At 29.9% G+C, this 17,742-nt stretch overlaps 3 protein-coding genes across 4 annotated transcripts; all 3 read left to right on the top strand.

The window, feature by feature from the left end:
• The first annotated feature begins 1,306 nt into the window (after positions 1-1,306).
• LOC123292058 (L-dopachrome tautomerase yellow-f2-like) lies at positions 1,307-4,745 on the top strand. Its single transcript, XM_044872569.1, has 4 exons — positions 1,307-1,883; positions 2,342-2,552; positions 3,242-3,563; positions 4,454-4,745. The coding sequence occupies exons 1-4, from the start codon at positions 1,385-1,387 to the stop codon at positions 4,703-4,705; spliced, it is 1,284 nt and encodes a 427-aa protein (XP_044728504.1). The 5' UTR covers positions 1,307-1,384; the 3' UTR covers positions 4,706-4,745.
• Positions 4,746-7,593: 2,848 nt separating this feature from the next.
• Positions 7,594-10,079, top strand: LOC123293656 (15-hydroxyprostaglandin dehydrogenase [NAD(+)]-like). The gene is made up of 6 exons (XM_044874537.1): positions 7,594-7,735; positions 8,183-8,309; positions 8,388-8,485; positions 9,347-9,505; positions 9,617-9,765; positions 9,838-10,079. The coding sequence occupies exons 1-6, from the start codon at positions 7,646-7,648 to the stop codon at positions 9,980-9,982; spliced, it is 768 nt and encodes a 255-aa protein (XP_044730472.1). The 5' UTR covers positions 7,594-7,645; the 3' UTR covers positions 9,983-10,079.
• Positions 10,080-14,371: 4,292 nt separating this feature from the next.
• On the top strand, positions 14,372-17,742 carry LOC123293752 (dihydroanticapsin 7-dehydrogenase-like). 2 transcript variants are annotated; one of them, XM_044874652.1, is made up of 6 exons: positions 14,372-14,506; positions 15,781-15,907; positions 15,973-16,070; positions 16,545-16,703; positions 17,034-17,179; positions 17,473-17,742. In XM_044874652.1, exons 1-6 carry the CDS (start codon positions 14,417-14,419, stop codon positions 17,624-17,626), a joined length of 774 nt encoding a protein of 257 aa, XP_044730587.1. In that variant the 5' UTR covers positions 14,372-14,416; the 3' UTR covers positions 17,627-17,742. The 2 variants fall into 2 exon arrangements, with proteins under 2 accessions (XP_044730587.1, XP_044730590.1); XM_044874655.1 differs by having other exon boundaries at positions 17,034-17,085; positions 17,473-17,631.

Raw genomic sequence — 17,742 nt, forward strand, 5'->3', positions numbered from 1 at the left:
AATTTTATCTGGAGGATATATATTGAAAATTTAGAGGTCAACTTCATTTTTTTTTAAATTTAATTTTATAATTATTTCCTGCAATTTTTTATTAGCGATTTTTTTTTTAAAGAAAATGTAGTATAAGTTTTATAACAATGTGATGATTTTGTCGGAGCAGGTATTCAAAGATGGTTAAAAAAAACACAATTTTAGAAAATTTGGTACTGCAATTTAGTTGAAATAATGTTGTTGTATAGTCATTGCTATAATTTTCTTAGATTACTGATCTTAATGGAGAAAATAAAGCATTTGACCTACGGAAAAAAATTCCGCACCAGTAAATTTTTATGGGAGCCGGGGAAAATATTTGTCTGAGAGTACTTAATAAAATCATTTTCATGCAAACTTTTTGCTTTTTCGATTTAATTTTGTCCATAAAGTGGGACAGAAGAACCCTATTTTCGAACACCACATTTTCTTTATTTAACATTTAAAAAAAAAAACTATTGGATTTTATATTTTGGGCAATGAATTTTTTGATCCTTGACATTTTTTACCCAAACTCACCGTTTTCAAGTTAAACATTCGAAAAAAAATCGCCGAAAACTTATTATTGACGAAGATAAAGATTTTTTTGTGGTTTCCGTCAAAAATTTAATTTGAAAGCAATCAGATTTTACTTTTAGAACGATTTTGAGCATTTTTTACTTCTGAAAATTTTCAACAAAACCTCACCGTTTTCGGTCGTAAATCGAAAAAGCACAAGTTCACATAAATATGATTTTGTTGAGTATACTTGAACAAATATTTTCAACCGGCTCCCATAGAAATCTACCGGCGTGGAGTATTTTCCTGGGTTAGACTGTTTTTTCAGTTTTAGCTCCTCGCTAACTCGCATGTAAATTTTTATTTTTACATCGCTATCCACACAAAAAATACAAATTTTTTCTTGAAACATATTGTTTGGTCATTTTTCATCGCGCAACACTTATATAAACCCATATAATTAAAGCGTGCCTCAGACTTAGCACGCGATTGATTAATTTCACCTCTATACCTACGTGTCAGCAGTTAGCTATCTACGGGCGTAGGTCTCGGAAATTTGTTGATCAGTTTACAGCGTATTACAAAATAATTCCAGACAAATAAATTTTCTTATTAAAATTAAGGAATTAGCATAATAATATTTAAGTTGATTTGGCCGTCAGATAAATATACCGGTTTCAAATGAATTACTAATAGGATAAGAATAATTTATTTATACCTATTTATAAAAACAAATACATTTATTTAAATAAAAATAAATGTTATTTAAAGTCAAAGTTTAAATTTTAATCATAATAAGTAATCTTTGTGCTTATAATATCGGTGTTTAGTATTAATTGTTAATTTTGTTTATAAAATGAATTTAAAAGTAATAATTTTATTAAATGTTTTAACGTTTCTAAAATTAATTCAAGCGAATCATCACCACGATCACGATAAGGCTAATCTTAAAGATCATCACCATAAAAAATCAATTGAACCAAAATTTGCATGGCATCAATTACTATTTAAAGATTTGCCATCAGATAGTGATGATTTAGAAGAAGAATTTATACCATACAACAATGTACCAATGGGTGTTAGTAAATGGGGTGATAAATTAATTATTACCGTACCACGTCGTAAACCAGGAATACCATCAACTTTAAATTATATTAAATTAAAACAACATTCTTCCAAACATGAAGATAATCATAATATTGATGTACCATTAATTCCATACCCAAATTTAGACGTAAATAAATTACGTTTGACTCCGACTCCAGATACATTGAACTTAGTTTCAATTTATCGTACGACTGTGGATGAATGTGATCGATTATGGATGGTTGATACTGGTTTATTGGAATATACAAGTAAGTTATCAATCGTTTATCATGTTTTGCTTGTTAATTAAAAATTCGTTAAAATCTGAAACGAGCGTAAAGGAGTAGGTTTTTAATTTGTTTAAATAAATTTCGGGACCTGGGATTTGTTTCAAAGATATGGTTCCAGGTGAGAATTTCTGGGCATGAAATTTTGGAACCAGTAAGAACCAGCACTATTATTTTGATGCCAAGAAGGGGGAATTTTTTTAGCCCCAAGTTGCACCACTCATTGGTAAGCTAGTTCTCTTACTTCCATAGATAGTAATCAAAAATATTTTCGGCGCACTTAAGGATATATGAAAACATTTTATATTTTCTTCTGCTGTGTTAAATATTCTGCTGTTAATAATTGTTTAGTTTTGGCATAGTCAACTTTTGGACTTTCATTATTGTCCTCCTTTTTAGCGAATTTCAGTTTGTAATTGTTTTTTTTTTTCGTTTTAAAGGAAATCGAACATATGTTCGTTCACCCAGAATACTAGTATTGGATTTAAATAAAAATGAATTCATTCATCAATTTGAAATAGCTGATGAATTACATACACCAAAATCAACTTTTGCAAGTATTGCTGTGGATGTAACACCGAATCATTGTGATCAAACATTTGCTTACATACCCGACTTAAGTGCAAATCAAGTGGTGGTTTATGATATGAAGTATGCGGTATTTAATTAGATTTTAAGATTACAAATAGACATCAAATTTAGATAATTTTCGTTATATAAATAGAAATTCGTTATATAATCGGTCCAATTACTCGGGGATATTTGGGGTCGCTGTACACGAATGTCGTGACAGAATTGATCCTTGAGGTGAATTGACCTGGTGCTCCATTCTGTCGCAACAATCGTGTACAGCGACCTCAAAAATCCCCGAGTAACGAGTTTGGACCGATTATACAACGAATTTCTCGAAAACTCCAGTAGACGACGAGGATACTGTTTACCCTGTGTACCAAGTACCGCGGAGACCAATTTTTTAACAAGTTTGGAATGATTTTCATCTTTATTAACCGAATTTTGAATTTAGTATCAAAAAGGGATCAACTTGGAAAAAAATTCTTTTGACAACTTTTGACTTAAGTAACAAAGATTACGTTTACCGATTTTAGGTTTATCGGACACAATCGTACCTGCAAACCAATAACTCACCGCTTTTCCCAAGTGGTGGATCTAACCTGACTACTTTACAACTCGGCAAGATGGGGTTTTAAACTTCATTGATCTCTTAAGAAAACTCAACGAATCAGTTCTCGTACTCAAAAAAATATGCAATGATGCAAAATGGATACCATTATGTAATTTGTTTTTGAGATTTTATTTAACTTCCATCAATGTAATTCTAGGAATCAAAAAGCTTGGAAAGTGAATCATGATAGTTTCCATGGTGAACCCGATGGTGGAAAGTTTGATATAAATGGTTTACAGTTTCAATTACCTGATGGTATATTTAGCATTGCTTTGTCACCGCACCAAGAAGCAGGCTTAAGAACAGCATATTATCATGCATTGGCCAGTACTAATGAATACAGTGTCTCCACAAATGTTCTTAAAAATCAATCCAAATTTAATGATAATGTTTTTATACGCTTAGGCGATAAAGGGATTAAACAAGAAACTAATTGTTTTGTCATGGATCAGAAAACTGGAGTTTTATTTTATAATCAAGTAAGTTTTCTTAAATACAACTTATAAAGCTTTAAATTTAGGTTCCTAATTTTTTACAAAACTTTAATACAAAACTTTATTAAGCGCCCCATTTTCATATATCTTCGAAAATATTTGAATACATTTTCCTTTTTCTCATATGATTGAAAACTTATACATGGTTTACCGCGAATAAATACGCAATCTGTTAAATCACATTTGAACATTATTAAGTCGAAAAGACTTCATACAAATTTGAGAATAGCTAGAATTAAGTCAGCTATATTCTGAATTATCTAAGTTATGTAGGTACCTAATTACTACATTAATGTAGTAATTAGGTAAATTAAATAATGTAATGATTATTTAATTAATTATAAAAGCTTTATCGGTGAAAGTGATTAATTATCATTTATCACTAACTTTTGAGGCCTTCTTGTATTGGTAGCATAATATACAGAATCAAAGTAATAAAGCAAAATTTTTTTAACACAAAATACCACAATTTCAAACAGCTGTATCTCTGCGAATAATCATGAAATTTCGAATTGCAAAAGCGCGTTTGAAAACTTGAAGTTTTTAGTTTTGGAATCTATTGCTCAAAAACTTGTATCACTTCTTGCCACTTTTAACAGAGAGTTTAAAGGGTGAGAAATGTAAAATCATACAAAAATTTTAAAATTTCTTTTTTAACAAATTTGTTAAGACCAGTCGAAAGTTTGTTTATTTTTGTTGAAAATGAGATATAAAAAGTTGCCAAACAAGTTTTTTGGATCAAGATACCTATTCGCATTCCAAGCAAATTTGAACGCAATAATTTTGTTTAAAATTTAAGAATTATTTACCCACTGTTTATTATTGTAGATTACCTATACAAATTTTTATAGAGGTAATTTTGTTTTTTAATTCAGGTAAACATTAATGCATTGGCTTGTTGGAATATAAAGAAACCATTTAATCAAAAGAATCATGTTCAATTATTCAACGATAATGATCGATATATTTATCCAAGTGATATTACCAGTGATGGACATGGAAATATTTGGGTTATGACAAATAAATTGCCATTTTTTATATTTCAAGGATTAAATTCAACAGATATCAATTTTCGTATTTGGTCATTTCGAGTATCAGATCTAATATCACACACCAATTGTGCATAAGTTCGTACTTTTTATTGTATATTATGTGAAATTATAATAAAATGTTATATGTGCTTTTTTTTTTAATAAAACTATAACTTATAAAATCCATAAGCATAATTGTTTAATTTCTTATATTAAAATTTCTCTAAAAATTTTCGTATGCAAATTGAACTATACGTCGTATTATGATGTTTCTTGAAAGTCTAAGAATATTTAATTAATTCTAGAATTTTAGATATTTATATTTTTAAGCACAATATTTGGAATTCCTTGATTTATCTTAAGATTCATTAATATAAAATTGAAATAAACGATATACATGCAAGTACAACACAAGTCGCAGAAAATAAATTTTACTATATTCTATATTGTATAGCCACAAGTGAAGCTCACTAACTCACTGGCACACTCATTTATACAAATTGTAAGAGACTTCTAGGCGTGTTAGAAAGCTGCAATTTGTATTTATTCGAAGCAGAATTGCTTGAAACCTACGGGAAAAATGCGAAAACTTCAAAACTTTTCATTTCATTCCAGAAAATCGGAAAACACTTCCCAAAATTACGTATTTCTGTTCTATACAAGCTAGACAGTTGGAATTTTTATCAATCAACCGAAATAGAGTCAAATTAATTTAACAGAATACTGCTTTTATCCCTTTTATTCTGTACATGCTAGAGAGATGCGAGTTTCTGTATTTGGTGGGGAATTTTTGCTGACATTATAATAGGCTTTTGTCCACTAAGAATAAATTGGTTGGATAAAAGTTTCTAATGATTAATCATGATATGTAGACAACAATACACAAAATTATTTTTCATTAAAATTAGGCTTATTATTATTTTTATAAAATAATTTTAGTAAAATTAAGTAATAAGTCGCCTTCAATACGTTATTACTCGCAAGAAAATTATTGATAGAAAGTATTTTAAAATAGTTATAACTTTTTTGTGCATGTTTTTGAAGTCAGTTATATTTTGTAAAATAATTTTTTTTATCTGACTTTTAAAAGACATTGAACATTTTTACAATTTAAGTTACAAAATTTTTAAGGAAGATTATTTTTTATTAATATCAGCGCTTGTTTTTACTTTACCATATTTACCTATTCACTTAATAAATGAAAAAATTAAACAAACTGTTCATATGAATACGACCCTTATGTTTCAGATCATCTCTTCACTTCTCAGATAACAAATATTGATACAGTAGGACTCTCACTAATCCGGACTCATTAAAAACCTAGGGGTGTCATATTATTGGATTTGTTCGGATTTTTAGGTTGTTTAGGGTTCTAATTTAAGATGGTTTATGTAATACAAATAGTGTTGTTTTATACTCATTACACGGCGCGGCGGACGAAAATTGTTGAATGTGTCGAACTATTGAGTGTGCAGATTACTGAGACTCTGAAGTTTTAAATATTTTTTTTCACCTCCGTGCAGAAAGTGTCAACTTTCTGACCACTGAGCAGAATAAAGTTGCCGCTATCCACCTCCGTCGGGGAGAAAAATAGTATACACACCACGGGCGCAAGTAAGTAATGTCTCCGATCTCATGTTCATTATCCGTAGACAAACATAGTCCGTAGTCCGTATGCTCAGTGTTCCGGCACAGCAATCTGAACAGTTTTCGCCCGCCATTTAATATGCTATAAACCATAAACGTGTAATACATAAACCATCTTAAATTAGTGCATTATGAAATTTCCAGTTTCTTTAATATTTAAGTACAGAACAATTTTAAGTTTTATTTTGATCACAAGCCCCCACCCCCCCCCCATCCACAACGTCCCAATTTTATGCGCTGCTTTGATCAACCTTTTCAGCACATCTGAGTGTTACAACACAACGATTGGCGCAAATTCGAGATCGTTAGAAAAAATGACTCTGACTAATACTTTATAATCGTGCGAATACTTATCCCTGACTATGAAATTTCGGGCCCATTACAGAAACTTTCAGTATGGGAAATTAAATAGATAAATAACTTTATTAATACCTGCGGATTAAAAGTGTATATGGTACAGTATGGCTATTGTCTTACAGATTAAAATTTTAATTTTATTGTTATGAATCCTGCCCTGTAAAACTAACATCGAAATTCGACTAATTATGATTTTTCTACGGGACGGATTTTCTTGAATATGCATTTCTTTTAATCTGATTGGACAGAAGCCAGCATATATTTGTCGCAAGCTTTTTCTTTCAGTTTTCAAAGAAAATATTACTTGTAAAGGTCAAAAAATATTTTACAGGGAAAAAATTATAAAATTCGGTCGGAGGGAAATATACCTTTACTATTTTTAGTATTTTATTATTATTTATGTCACGTATGTAGTATAATATAAATGTCACGTGTATTCGATGCAAAAATTGAAAACGTAATGTTAACAGGTACTAAAATAAAAATTCACTCGATTTTATATATTTTATGGCAAGATAAAATGAAAATGTCCAACAAATTTTTGGATATTTTATTATATTCATCTTTTCGATTCACAATCACAATCGATTAATTTTATTATATTATGCAGGTCCGCTACGCTTTCGAAGAAGTGCTGTTTTCAACCATATTTTATATTTTTGAGCAAGAAATCAGGGCCCGATTTAGCTATTTAGCCGCTCCAGGCAAAAAATAATAATTGCCGCCCTTTACACTCATATAAGTATTTCAATCGTGATCGAGATAGATGACCAATACAAATACTTTGGTGATCAGAAAAACATTTTTCCTTATCCTCCAAATTCTGTGGAATTTCGGTTTTAATCTGTTTAAACCAGAAAGTTTTCAATACGAATCTGATTCTTGAAATCATAAAAATAATTTTTATTATCGTAAAAAAATATTGTTTACAAAAGAAAAGTGATAAAATGGAATGTTAAAATTTAATTATTTCTACAACACTGTAGAACTCAACTAATCCAAGTGATTCAAACAATCTAATTATTTTCAACAATGGTTAAGGATTCAGTAGCTTTGGTGACAGGAGGTGCTAGTGGAATTGGCTTAGCAACAGTTGAACAATTATTAGAAAACAATGCAAGAGTAAGTCAATTATTAAAAATTCCAAGTTTTGTTTGCAACAGGAGATGGTAGTGAAATTGGCCTTGTAACTGTTTAACAATTGACAGAAAACGGTTCATGAATATGTCACTTAGTGAAAATTCGGTGTTGTTTCACTGATTCATCGTAATATTGTATGAATATTTTAGGAAGCATCGATTACTAAATTTATCGAAATTGTGAAGTTAAATTATAAGTTCTATACTTTAATAAAATATTAAACATTCGATTATTTATAAATAAACACACCCCAAAAACAGGCCTGAGAATTATTGGTACTCATATCTAAGTAAAAAAAAATCATAGCGCACAAGCTGCGTTAGCTAAACGAATTCCCTAAGAGATTGAAAAATTAACAAATTTTTCTTAAAATCTAATATTGCATTTTTAGTTTAGAAAATGTGTTTAAATTTTTTTTTTCAATCACAGGAAGTTTACATTGTTGACATAAATCAAGAAAATGGCGAGAATGCACTCAAAACTTTAGGAAAGAAATATGGAAATGATCGAGTTAAATTTTTAAAATTGGATGTAACAAACTTGGAAGATTTTCGAAGTAATTTTCCCCATAGACTTATACCATTTTATATTAATTTAAACCAAGCAATTTTATATTACCAAATTTAATTTTTAGATATATTTGAAAAAATTATCAAAGAGAGTGGACGAGTGGATATACTCATTAATAATGCAGGAGTTCTTGTTGGCGACAAAGTATTGGATATTAATATTGTAAGTGGAAATAAGAAAGGATAAGGGATAAGTACCTTATCCTTGCCATTATACTTGATTCCTTTTTACTTATGGATTTTTCTCATTAATATATCCCCCGATGCTAGTAAGAAATTTAATCCAAAATTTCACCTACAGAATGTTCGATTTACATCTAGGCATATAAATATCACGAGTAGGACAGAGTACATGCGTTAAGCAATGCATCTAAGTAAGAGGTATAGGCAGATGTTATATGAAATTGCAAAAGTGACTTGTATCGTGGCTTATCTGTTGTAGTTCATCTATTCAACTGAGAAACTCCCACTCTCCAATCGTCTTACAACTACCTCAACGCATATCGAAGCTTCAACACATGTATATAATACCTCTCACTTAGATAATTGCTTAACGCATGTATTTTGTCATACTCGTGATATTATTATGCCTAGATGTAAATCGAACATTCTGTATAGCATTGCATTCGATTTCTTTGCAATATAGTCGGTTTTTGCTTACATTCAAACGTAAACTGTTCATCTCTGTTACTTATTTTATATGATTTGACTTTTACATGACCTTGAAGGTCAAAATCATATTCCAGATCGATTTAAGTGTCTTTTTGAATCTATTTTCTGCTTTCATGAAAGACAGACGGACACAATATATAGCGGTTAAACTTTAACACTTCTTTTTTTTTGGTTCGAAGATTATAAATAAGTAGCCGGTATATTTATTATCAAGATATCCTACCGAGACTCTTATATTTTTGGAATGACCATTGTTTTAATTAATAGAAGCGTTGTAGCACCTAAAGTAGAAATTTTTGTTTGAGAATTCCATATAATTATAACTTATATAAAATCAATTAAATTATTTTAGGGTGGAGTTCTTAATGGATTAAAATTAGCAATGATTTTTATGAAAAAAGGATCAAAAATAATTAATACTGCTTCCAAGGCAGGATTAAGAGGCCAAGGACAATGTGCTGAATATATAGCATCCAAGCACGCAGTAGTTGGATTAACCAAAGCATTTTCGGTAAAAAAAATTATATTCTGATTATTAAAACTTATAACATCTACCAAAAGTAGAAAGTAGATGTTCCCACACGTAGAAACAAAAAATAAATAAAAGAAATTTTTGTTTAAGGCTAGTTACTGGTACGATAAAACACAAATTTCCGTAATGGCGATATGCCCAGGTATGACAGAATCTCCATTAGTCCATACTATTCCCAACACAGAAGCCAACCAAGATTTAATTAAATTCTTCAACATTTTAAGAAAAACCGCACAACTGTAAGATTTCCAACCTTTCTCAAAAGATAAATTATAGTATATTCATGTATATGTATATCTTTTGTTTCACAGAACTGAAAGTGTAGCCAAAAGCATGGTCACAATATTAAAAGTTGGTAAAAATGGTTCATTTTGGATTTCAGAGGATAATAAACTATTTGAAATCGAATTTCCAGTTTATACAGATTTAATTAAAAGGGAAGTACCATTTTTCTAACGCCGAATTTAGCTGAACCCTAAAAGGTTTAAAATATATTAATAAGTTTAACATTATAGTTATAGTAAATTAAGAAAATACTATTAAGAAGATATCGATTTTATAGTTTGTGTTATTTGTTGTTGATTATCTCGATAGTCGACCAAAAATAGCTTTTATATCGGTTTTATTTAAGTTAAATTAAAATTAATTAAAAAACGAAAAAGTAATAAGCATTCAAAGATTATTCCTCATCTCTTTCAGGCAAAACAGAGTTTTATATGTAATCTCTATGGTCATACCACATGCAAAGACGTCACTATCTATATCTTCCCCTGTGTTTAATTAGGAGTCTTAAACGTTCATATTTTGCAAAAAATTTTAAAAACAAACTTCAGTTTTCTGCCCGTTCAGGAGAATTCTTCACCTGAAGTGATAAAAAAAATTTACTCATCATCCCCATTATACGATTTTCACCTTTCATATTCAATCAAGATTTTCAACTTTCTAACGCATAAAAAGGGTGATTTATTTCCAATTTAATAACAGATGGCCTTCCCGATATTTGTTATTACAACATAAGCATTTATAAAGCTTACTAATACTTAATTGTTTAAAAATTAATTTAAACAAGTGAAAACAAACAATTAACTGAGTTAACTGTTGAAATACCCTATATAGAAAGTGTTGAATGTCAGAGCTTGCATTATTTTTTATAAATTAAGAATAGTTTAAAAAACCAATAGAATTATGGCGGCCTTTCGGTTGCCATTTATTTGTTTTTCAAAAATTTTCGAAAGCATTTTCTCCCTATCTTCCGACTCCCTATCTTCCTACTCCCTATCTTTTATACGTTTGGTAAAAATTATAAGGTCCACGAGTAAAAATTATAAGGTCAAGTATATTAAGTTTTTATAAGGTTGCCACTTAGTCGATCAAATAAAACCGAAAAAACAATCTAACCAAGGACTCGCCGTCAGTTGATTTTTTTGGGATCCGGTTGGGAATTAGTCGGAGTGTACTCGCAACAAAGTCATATTCATGCGAACATATGTTTTTTCGAATTACGCCCATAGGGTGGGACATAAGTACCCTACTTCTGGACACCAAATTCTCTTTTATTTTAAATTTAAAAAAGCTATTGCATATATATTATGAACAATTCTCAACGTTTTTTAATCCCTAACATTTTTTACCTAACTTCACTGTTTTTGAGATATAAGCATTTAAAAATTAAAAATGCGGTTTTTCATCGAAAATTCGTTATTGACGAAAATAAAGATGATTTAGTTCTGGTTTTGTTCTGATCAAAAATTCAACTTGAAAGACATTAGGTAGATATTAAATTTGGACGATTATAGCTAAGCATTTTTTGATTCGTGTCAATTTTCACCAAACCTCACCGTTTTCGATTTAGTCTTAAACGTTACATAAAGTACAAATTTTTCCAAAAATTTGTTATTGACGAAAATAAAGATTATTTTGTGGTTTTGGTAAAAATGTTTTGGGAAAACTATGTTTATTTTTATTCAAAACAATCTTTATTTTACGCCAATAACAAATTTTCGGCAAAAACCCGTTTTTTATTTTTTAAACTCTTATACATCGAAAACGGAGAAATTAGCTAAAAAATACCAAGAGTGAAAAATGTTTAGAAAATGTTTCGGAAAAATTTGTACTTTTTTTTTAACGCTTTTATGTCGAAAACGGTAATTTTTATAATCGTCCAAATACAGTATCTAATGGCTTTCAAATTGAATTTTTGATCGAAACCAGAAATGTCAGGGATTAAAAAATGCTGGAAATTGTACATAATATAAAATATATACAATAGTTTTTTTTTAAATTTAAAATAAAGAGAATGTGATATATCAAGAAGTGGGGTATTTCAGCCCCGCCCTATGGGCGTAAATCGAAAAAGCTCAAGTTCGCATAAATATGACTTTGTTGAGTACACTCAGACAAACATTTTCCAACGGCTTCCATAAAAATCCACTGCCGGGCTTGATTCCTGGGGCAAATGCTTCGTTTCCTACAGTAACATTTACGATTTGCATTAATATCTATCCAAAATATCCTCACTGTTAAAAATATGTTTCACCTAAGTATTTGAATTAATGATAAATATCACGATTAATTATTGTCATAAATATAATTTATAATTTAAAAATGGCTATCATTTTACAAACATTTTTTCATGATAAGTTGGCATTTGCCGAAGCGAAAATCAGGATCCCATTTTTAAACGAATTTTGTTTCTGACAACGGCAAACATTAAGTACTCTTGTCGTTTTTATGATTCCGTGCTAGATGAGTAGCCAACGAAACACTATTACTAAGACTTCGCTGTCTGCTTTTTGGGTGAGCTTTCACATAAACCGCAATAGTTTTGGCAGCTGAAGTTTTGGTAGAGTGCAATTCTATTTCCGCTATAGTAACAAATCGACCTTTTTCATTAAAAACAGAAATGCTTTTTGTTAATTTTTTATGAAAATATAGTTCGAGTAGAGCCTGTAACTCGAAAATTACGCATTTTTAGCCATAAAAGCACTATGAAAAAAATTGTAAAAAAGTCACAATATTTGAAATAATTTAAAACGATTTTCTTTGGCTCTACCGCACACGTGATCTATGATGTCCATCCGACAAGCAATGACAATAAAACAGTTTCTAACAGTCGTATTAATATACATTATTATCAACTTTAAATGACGTCACAACGACATTCGTGTAACTTCGCGTGTTTCCGGATCGTTTTCGCCAATTTGAATTTTAATGATTTTCATTAACTGTTTTCTCGGTCATATGGCTCCAAAAAAATCGGGGGAAAAAACTAGCCCATTTATCAAGATATTTACTTTCATTTAAAAACAAGTGAAAACAAACAATTGACTGAGTTAATTGTTAAAATACCATGCATAGTCAGTGTTGATTTCTTTATCACATTACACATACAAACATATGACACATACATAACTGACAATCAAGTATAGTACATATTATAAAATTTCCGCCTAATTGGCGCCCTCACGGGTAAACAGTGATGTTTACGAAAAAATGTTTCAAACAAAAGCTGTTTAATTTTTGATAAGGAACATTTTTTACATTTAAACTTTTGTTCTATCTCTAACGGTTTACAAGATGGGTCCTACGGACGCAAGACCCAATTGACCTATGATGCTCATTTACGAACTTGACCTCACTTTTTACGTCCTGAGTACGCTGTAAAAATTTCAGCTCGATATCTTTTTTCGTTTTTGAGTTATCGTATCCACAGACGGACGGACGGGCGGACAACCGGAAATGGACTAATTAGGTGATTTAGTGAACACCTATGACAAAATTTGTTTCCTACCATCATTATTATTAAGCGTTACAAACTTGGGACTAAACTTAATATACTATGTATATTTCATATATACAGTAGAATCTCGATAAGTTAAAGTCCAAGGGAAACACAAAATAGTTTAAGTTATAAAGGTTTTAAATTATCAAGTGTCTATGTTAGATAAAGGTTAATATAGAGGTATGTACATGTTTCTATGAACCCTAGTTAATATAGAGGTATGTACATGTTTCTATGTAGTTACTGAGGGCCTATACAGAGATTATTTATTTAAGTTATAGAGGTTGCGTCTTTAAAGTTATGGAGGTTTTGGGCTCTGATGGGAAGGGAACATAGTATTTTTTGAAGTAACAGAGGTTTTTATGTTACCGAGGTTTAAGTTATCGAGATTCTACTGTACATGGTATAAAAAGAAAAATAAATGTGAGAAAGGTCTAATGTAAAAATGGCGAATTCCAATGTTCCTTGCGTATTAAGAGAATACTTTGATATATTAAGATACAAAAACATAATTAGAAATTAAGAGAAGAAGTGGAATAAAAGGTTGATTGAGGAGTGTAAGTGATTTAAGGGGAGGATAATATACTATGAATATGTATAAAATCAGAGGGTCGAAACAAAAGAGAAAAATTGTATAGTATTACATGTATTAAAATAATCATTCTTAATCATAGTTTCATAGTTTTGAAAAATATAACGCTGAAATGAAACTAGAGCCTAGACCTATGAGTAAAAAAATATGTATGGAAAAAATTGGAATAAACCAGAGAAGTGGGCGGGGAAAATGGCTAGCTTTTTCATAAAATATATCGTTTCGAAGCAACGAAGAGCTTCATGTTCAATGCGAAACCTATTTTTCTTTTTTGAACATTCCATGTAATACGCTGTCGTCTTATAATAGACCCGTTTTGTCTACATTTTGCTAAGTAATAAAGCTTTCTTTAGTCCACCTCTGGTTCTTGAAATAATAAGATAAGAAAAAATTGTTATGAATGTTATTGTCTTAATTTATAAAAAGTAAAAGAAAAGGGGTAAATTTGAACACTAAAACTGAAACTATTAAAATCAACCAACGTTAAGTGTTGAAAATAATCAAACTATTTTCAACAATGGTTAAGGATTCAGTAGCTTTGGTGACAGGAGGTGCTAGTGGAATTGGCTTAGCAACAGTTGAACAATTATTAGAAAACAATGCAAGAGTAAGTCAATTATTAAAAATTCCATGTTTTGTTTGCAACAGGAGATGGTAGTGAAATTGGCTTTGTAACTGTTTAACAATTGACAGAAAACGGTTCATGGGTAATGTTAGAGAAAATTCGATGTTTTTTACAACAATTATTAGAAAATGGTATTAGTGTAAGTCATAAATATTTCTGCTTTCCATTTATTGGTATTACATCAGAATAGGAAAAATTAATTTACATGTACAATAAAATACAATACTGAATTGCCTACAGAATTTTTTTTTGAAGAAATTTTGTTCTCTCTTACTTACTTATTCGGGATATTTCTTGCTTTCAAATTTTGGATAAAATTATTCTTTACTTTTGGTGAAAGAATAATTTACCTATCGAAATTGTGATGCGAATTAAATCATGTGTATTTTATGTTCTCGTAATATTTTTGAAATACGGCTGTTTATAAAATAAAAGATAAAGCAAATAATAGATAAGCGAAAGGTATTTGGAAATAATTTTTCATCTCATTAGTGAAGTGATCAATTTAGTATCTAAAAACTTTTTCCGCCTCTAATGGGGTAAATCTACCGGACTTTGATCATCAATTCGGAAAATTTTGGGAGAAGGCTAATAGATAAGTTATCAGAAAAAGTTGAAAATATGAAGTTACATGCGATTTCCTTGGGATTTTGAGGTTATTTTGCTATGTTCAGGGTTCGATAGCAGGCAAAGTCGATGCAAAAATTCATTACAAACAATTTTTTTTTTATTTGCTTCAATCCGATTAATAGAAGCAGAGAAATTCAAGAAAACGTCACCAATAAAGAAAACAATGTAGAGAGAAATTATCCCAAAACTGCGTGCAGAAGGTCGTGCGGATCGTTTCGGAACTGGAAAACTATTTTTCTCTGTTTTCTACAACGAAAGAAATCAATTTAAAAAATTAGCATTCTCCCAAAATTTTCCGAATTGATTATCAAAATCCAGTAAATTTATCCCATTACACTTGATTTTATGCAAAAGTTGGTCATATTCAACGATCGTATTTCATCCCAAAATATGGCGATTGTTTTTCGTAGAATAAGTCATTTATGAACAACGCTTGTTCCAAAATACATATAGCATAGGAGCAGAATAACTTTCTCATTTTTTTTTTTTTTGAAAAACGGTAAAGAATGTATTTCAGACACTTTCGACATGCCCCTCAGGAGAATCGCTTTTTGTTTAGTAGAGCTCCAGTCACTATGGCGTTTTGCCTAACCAGAAACTTTTTATTATTATTTTTTACATCGCAGGTAGTTTATATTGCTGACATTGATGCAGAGAATGGTGAAAATATTGTTAAAACATTAGTCAAGAAATATGGAAATGATCGGGTAAAATTTTTAAAATTGGATGTAATGCAGCTAGAAGAATTTCAAAGTAATTCACTCTCGATTAAAATTTAAAACTAAACCATTTGAAATTAATTTAGATTTGTTATCTAGATGTGTTTGAAACAATTATCAATGAGAGTGGTCGATTGGATATACTCATTAATAATGCAGGTGTCCTTATTAGCAGCAAACTGTTTGATATTAATATTGTAAGTTGAAAGTATTCAGTTTCAAAAAGGATTTTACCCGTGTACAAAAGCAGTTTAAACTGTAATTACAGTCTTTTCTACCTACCTCCAACAATACATTACACATTGTTGAGTTATGTATACATCAAAACGGAACTTCGCCGATCTCCAATAAAACTACATTATTAGAAGCAGACTGAGCAACATCCAATACGTCTTTAAACCTACCACACACAAATACAGGTTGGGTCATTTTAATCTATAATGGCTAATAGCTCGATTTGTATTTAACCAATTAAAAAATAACTTAAACAAAAGTTGCAGCCTAAACGGTAAGAGATTGAATAACACTCTAAATTAGAAAGTTGATCGTCAAACGATCGCTTTGTTTATTCATTTGATTTTCAAATTGAAGCCCAAAAGCGTGATTTTTCTCACTAAATTTAAATTTTACATTATGAATATTGAAACCAGTTGTTTCATAAATTATTTTAGGGTGGAGTTCTTAATGGATTAAAACTAGCTATGAGATTTATGAAAAAAGGATCAAAAGTTATTAACACTGCTTCCACCGCTGGATTATCAGGGGCTGGACAATTTCCAGAATATACAGCCTCCAAGTATGCCGTAATTGGATTAACCAAAGCATTTTCGGTAAATTATTTACATGTAACTATATTTGTAACTTAAAACGGTTTCTTTCAAATTATGCTCTGATAATTTAGATTTTTATTTTAAAAACTTTCTAGAACCACCCTGGTGGGAAAAATATTTGAAGAAAAATTAAGTCTTAAAAAGTCTTAGAATAAGTCTGAATTAGACAGTGCAAAAACGTTGAGTAATTCAGAGTTGTTCAGAGTTCCTAAGACTTTTTCAGAGTTTCTACGACCTTTTCAGAGTTTTTAAGACTTATTCTTTCTTCAAATATATTTTCCAGCAGGGCAGAAAGAAAATTAATCATAAACAAATAATTGATTGTTTTAGACGAATTATTGGTATGATAAAACTCAAATTTCCGTAATGGCAATATGTCCAGGTATGACAGCAACACCATTAGTCAACATTCCTAACACAGAAGAGTACGAGGATTTAAATAATTTTATAAATCGGTTAAAAATTAATGAACAATTGTAAGATTATCTTAACCTTTCTTTAAGGATGTTTGGAATATTTTCAAAAACAATTATATAACCTGAATCGATCATTTAATTCAACATTTCTAGTAAAATTTTATTTTTTAATTTAAATTTTATATATACCTATATGTTTTAGTATTTATTTACTTTGTGACATGATACAAAACATGGATATTCACAAATTGTTAGTGTTCAGAACGTTTACCCTTGATTTTTTATACGTCCCAAACATCCTTAGGAAAAATTATTATTAATCATGAGTATTTATTTATTATTATGTTTTCTAGAACTGAGAGTGTGGCCAAGAGTATGATCACGATATTAAAAGTTGGCACAAATGGATCATTTTGGCTAGCAGAGAATAATAAACTATTTGAGCTTGAATTTCCATGGTATTTGAACTTAATAAAAAATGAAGTACCATTTATAGAATCTAACTGAAGTAGGATGCAAATGCATTTAATATGTGCTCGATTAGTTACTATAAACAGAATATACAAAAAATTTTGTTTCATCTATTATACAGACTTGAAATATCTATGTAAAAAAAGGCTACC

This window comes from Chrysoperla carnea, chromosome 2 (assembly GCF_905475395.1).
Source record: "Chrysoperla carnea chromosome 2, inChrCarn1.1, whole genome shotgun sequence".
NCBI classification, from domain to species: Eukaryota; Metazoa; Arthropoda; class Insecta; order Neuroptera; family Chrysopidae; genus Chrysoperla; species Chrysoperla carnea.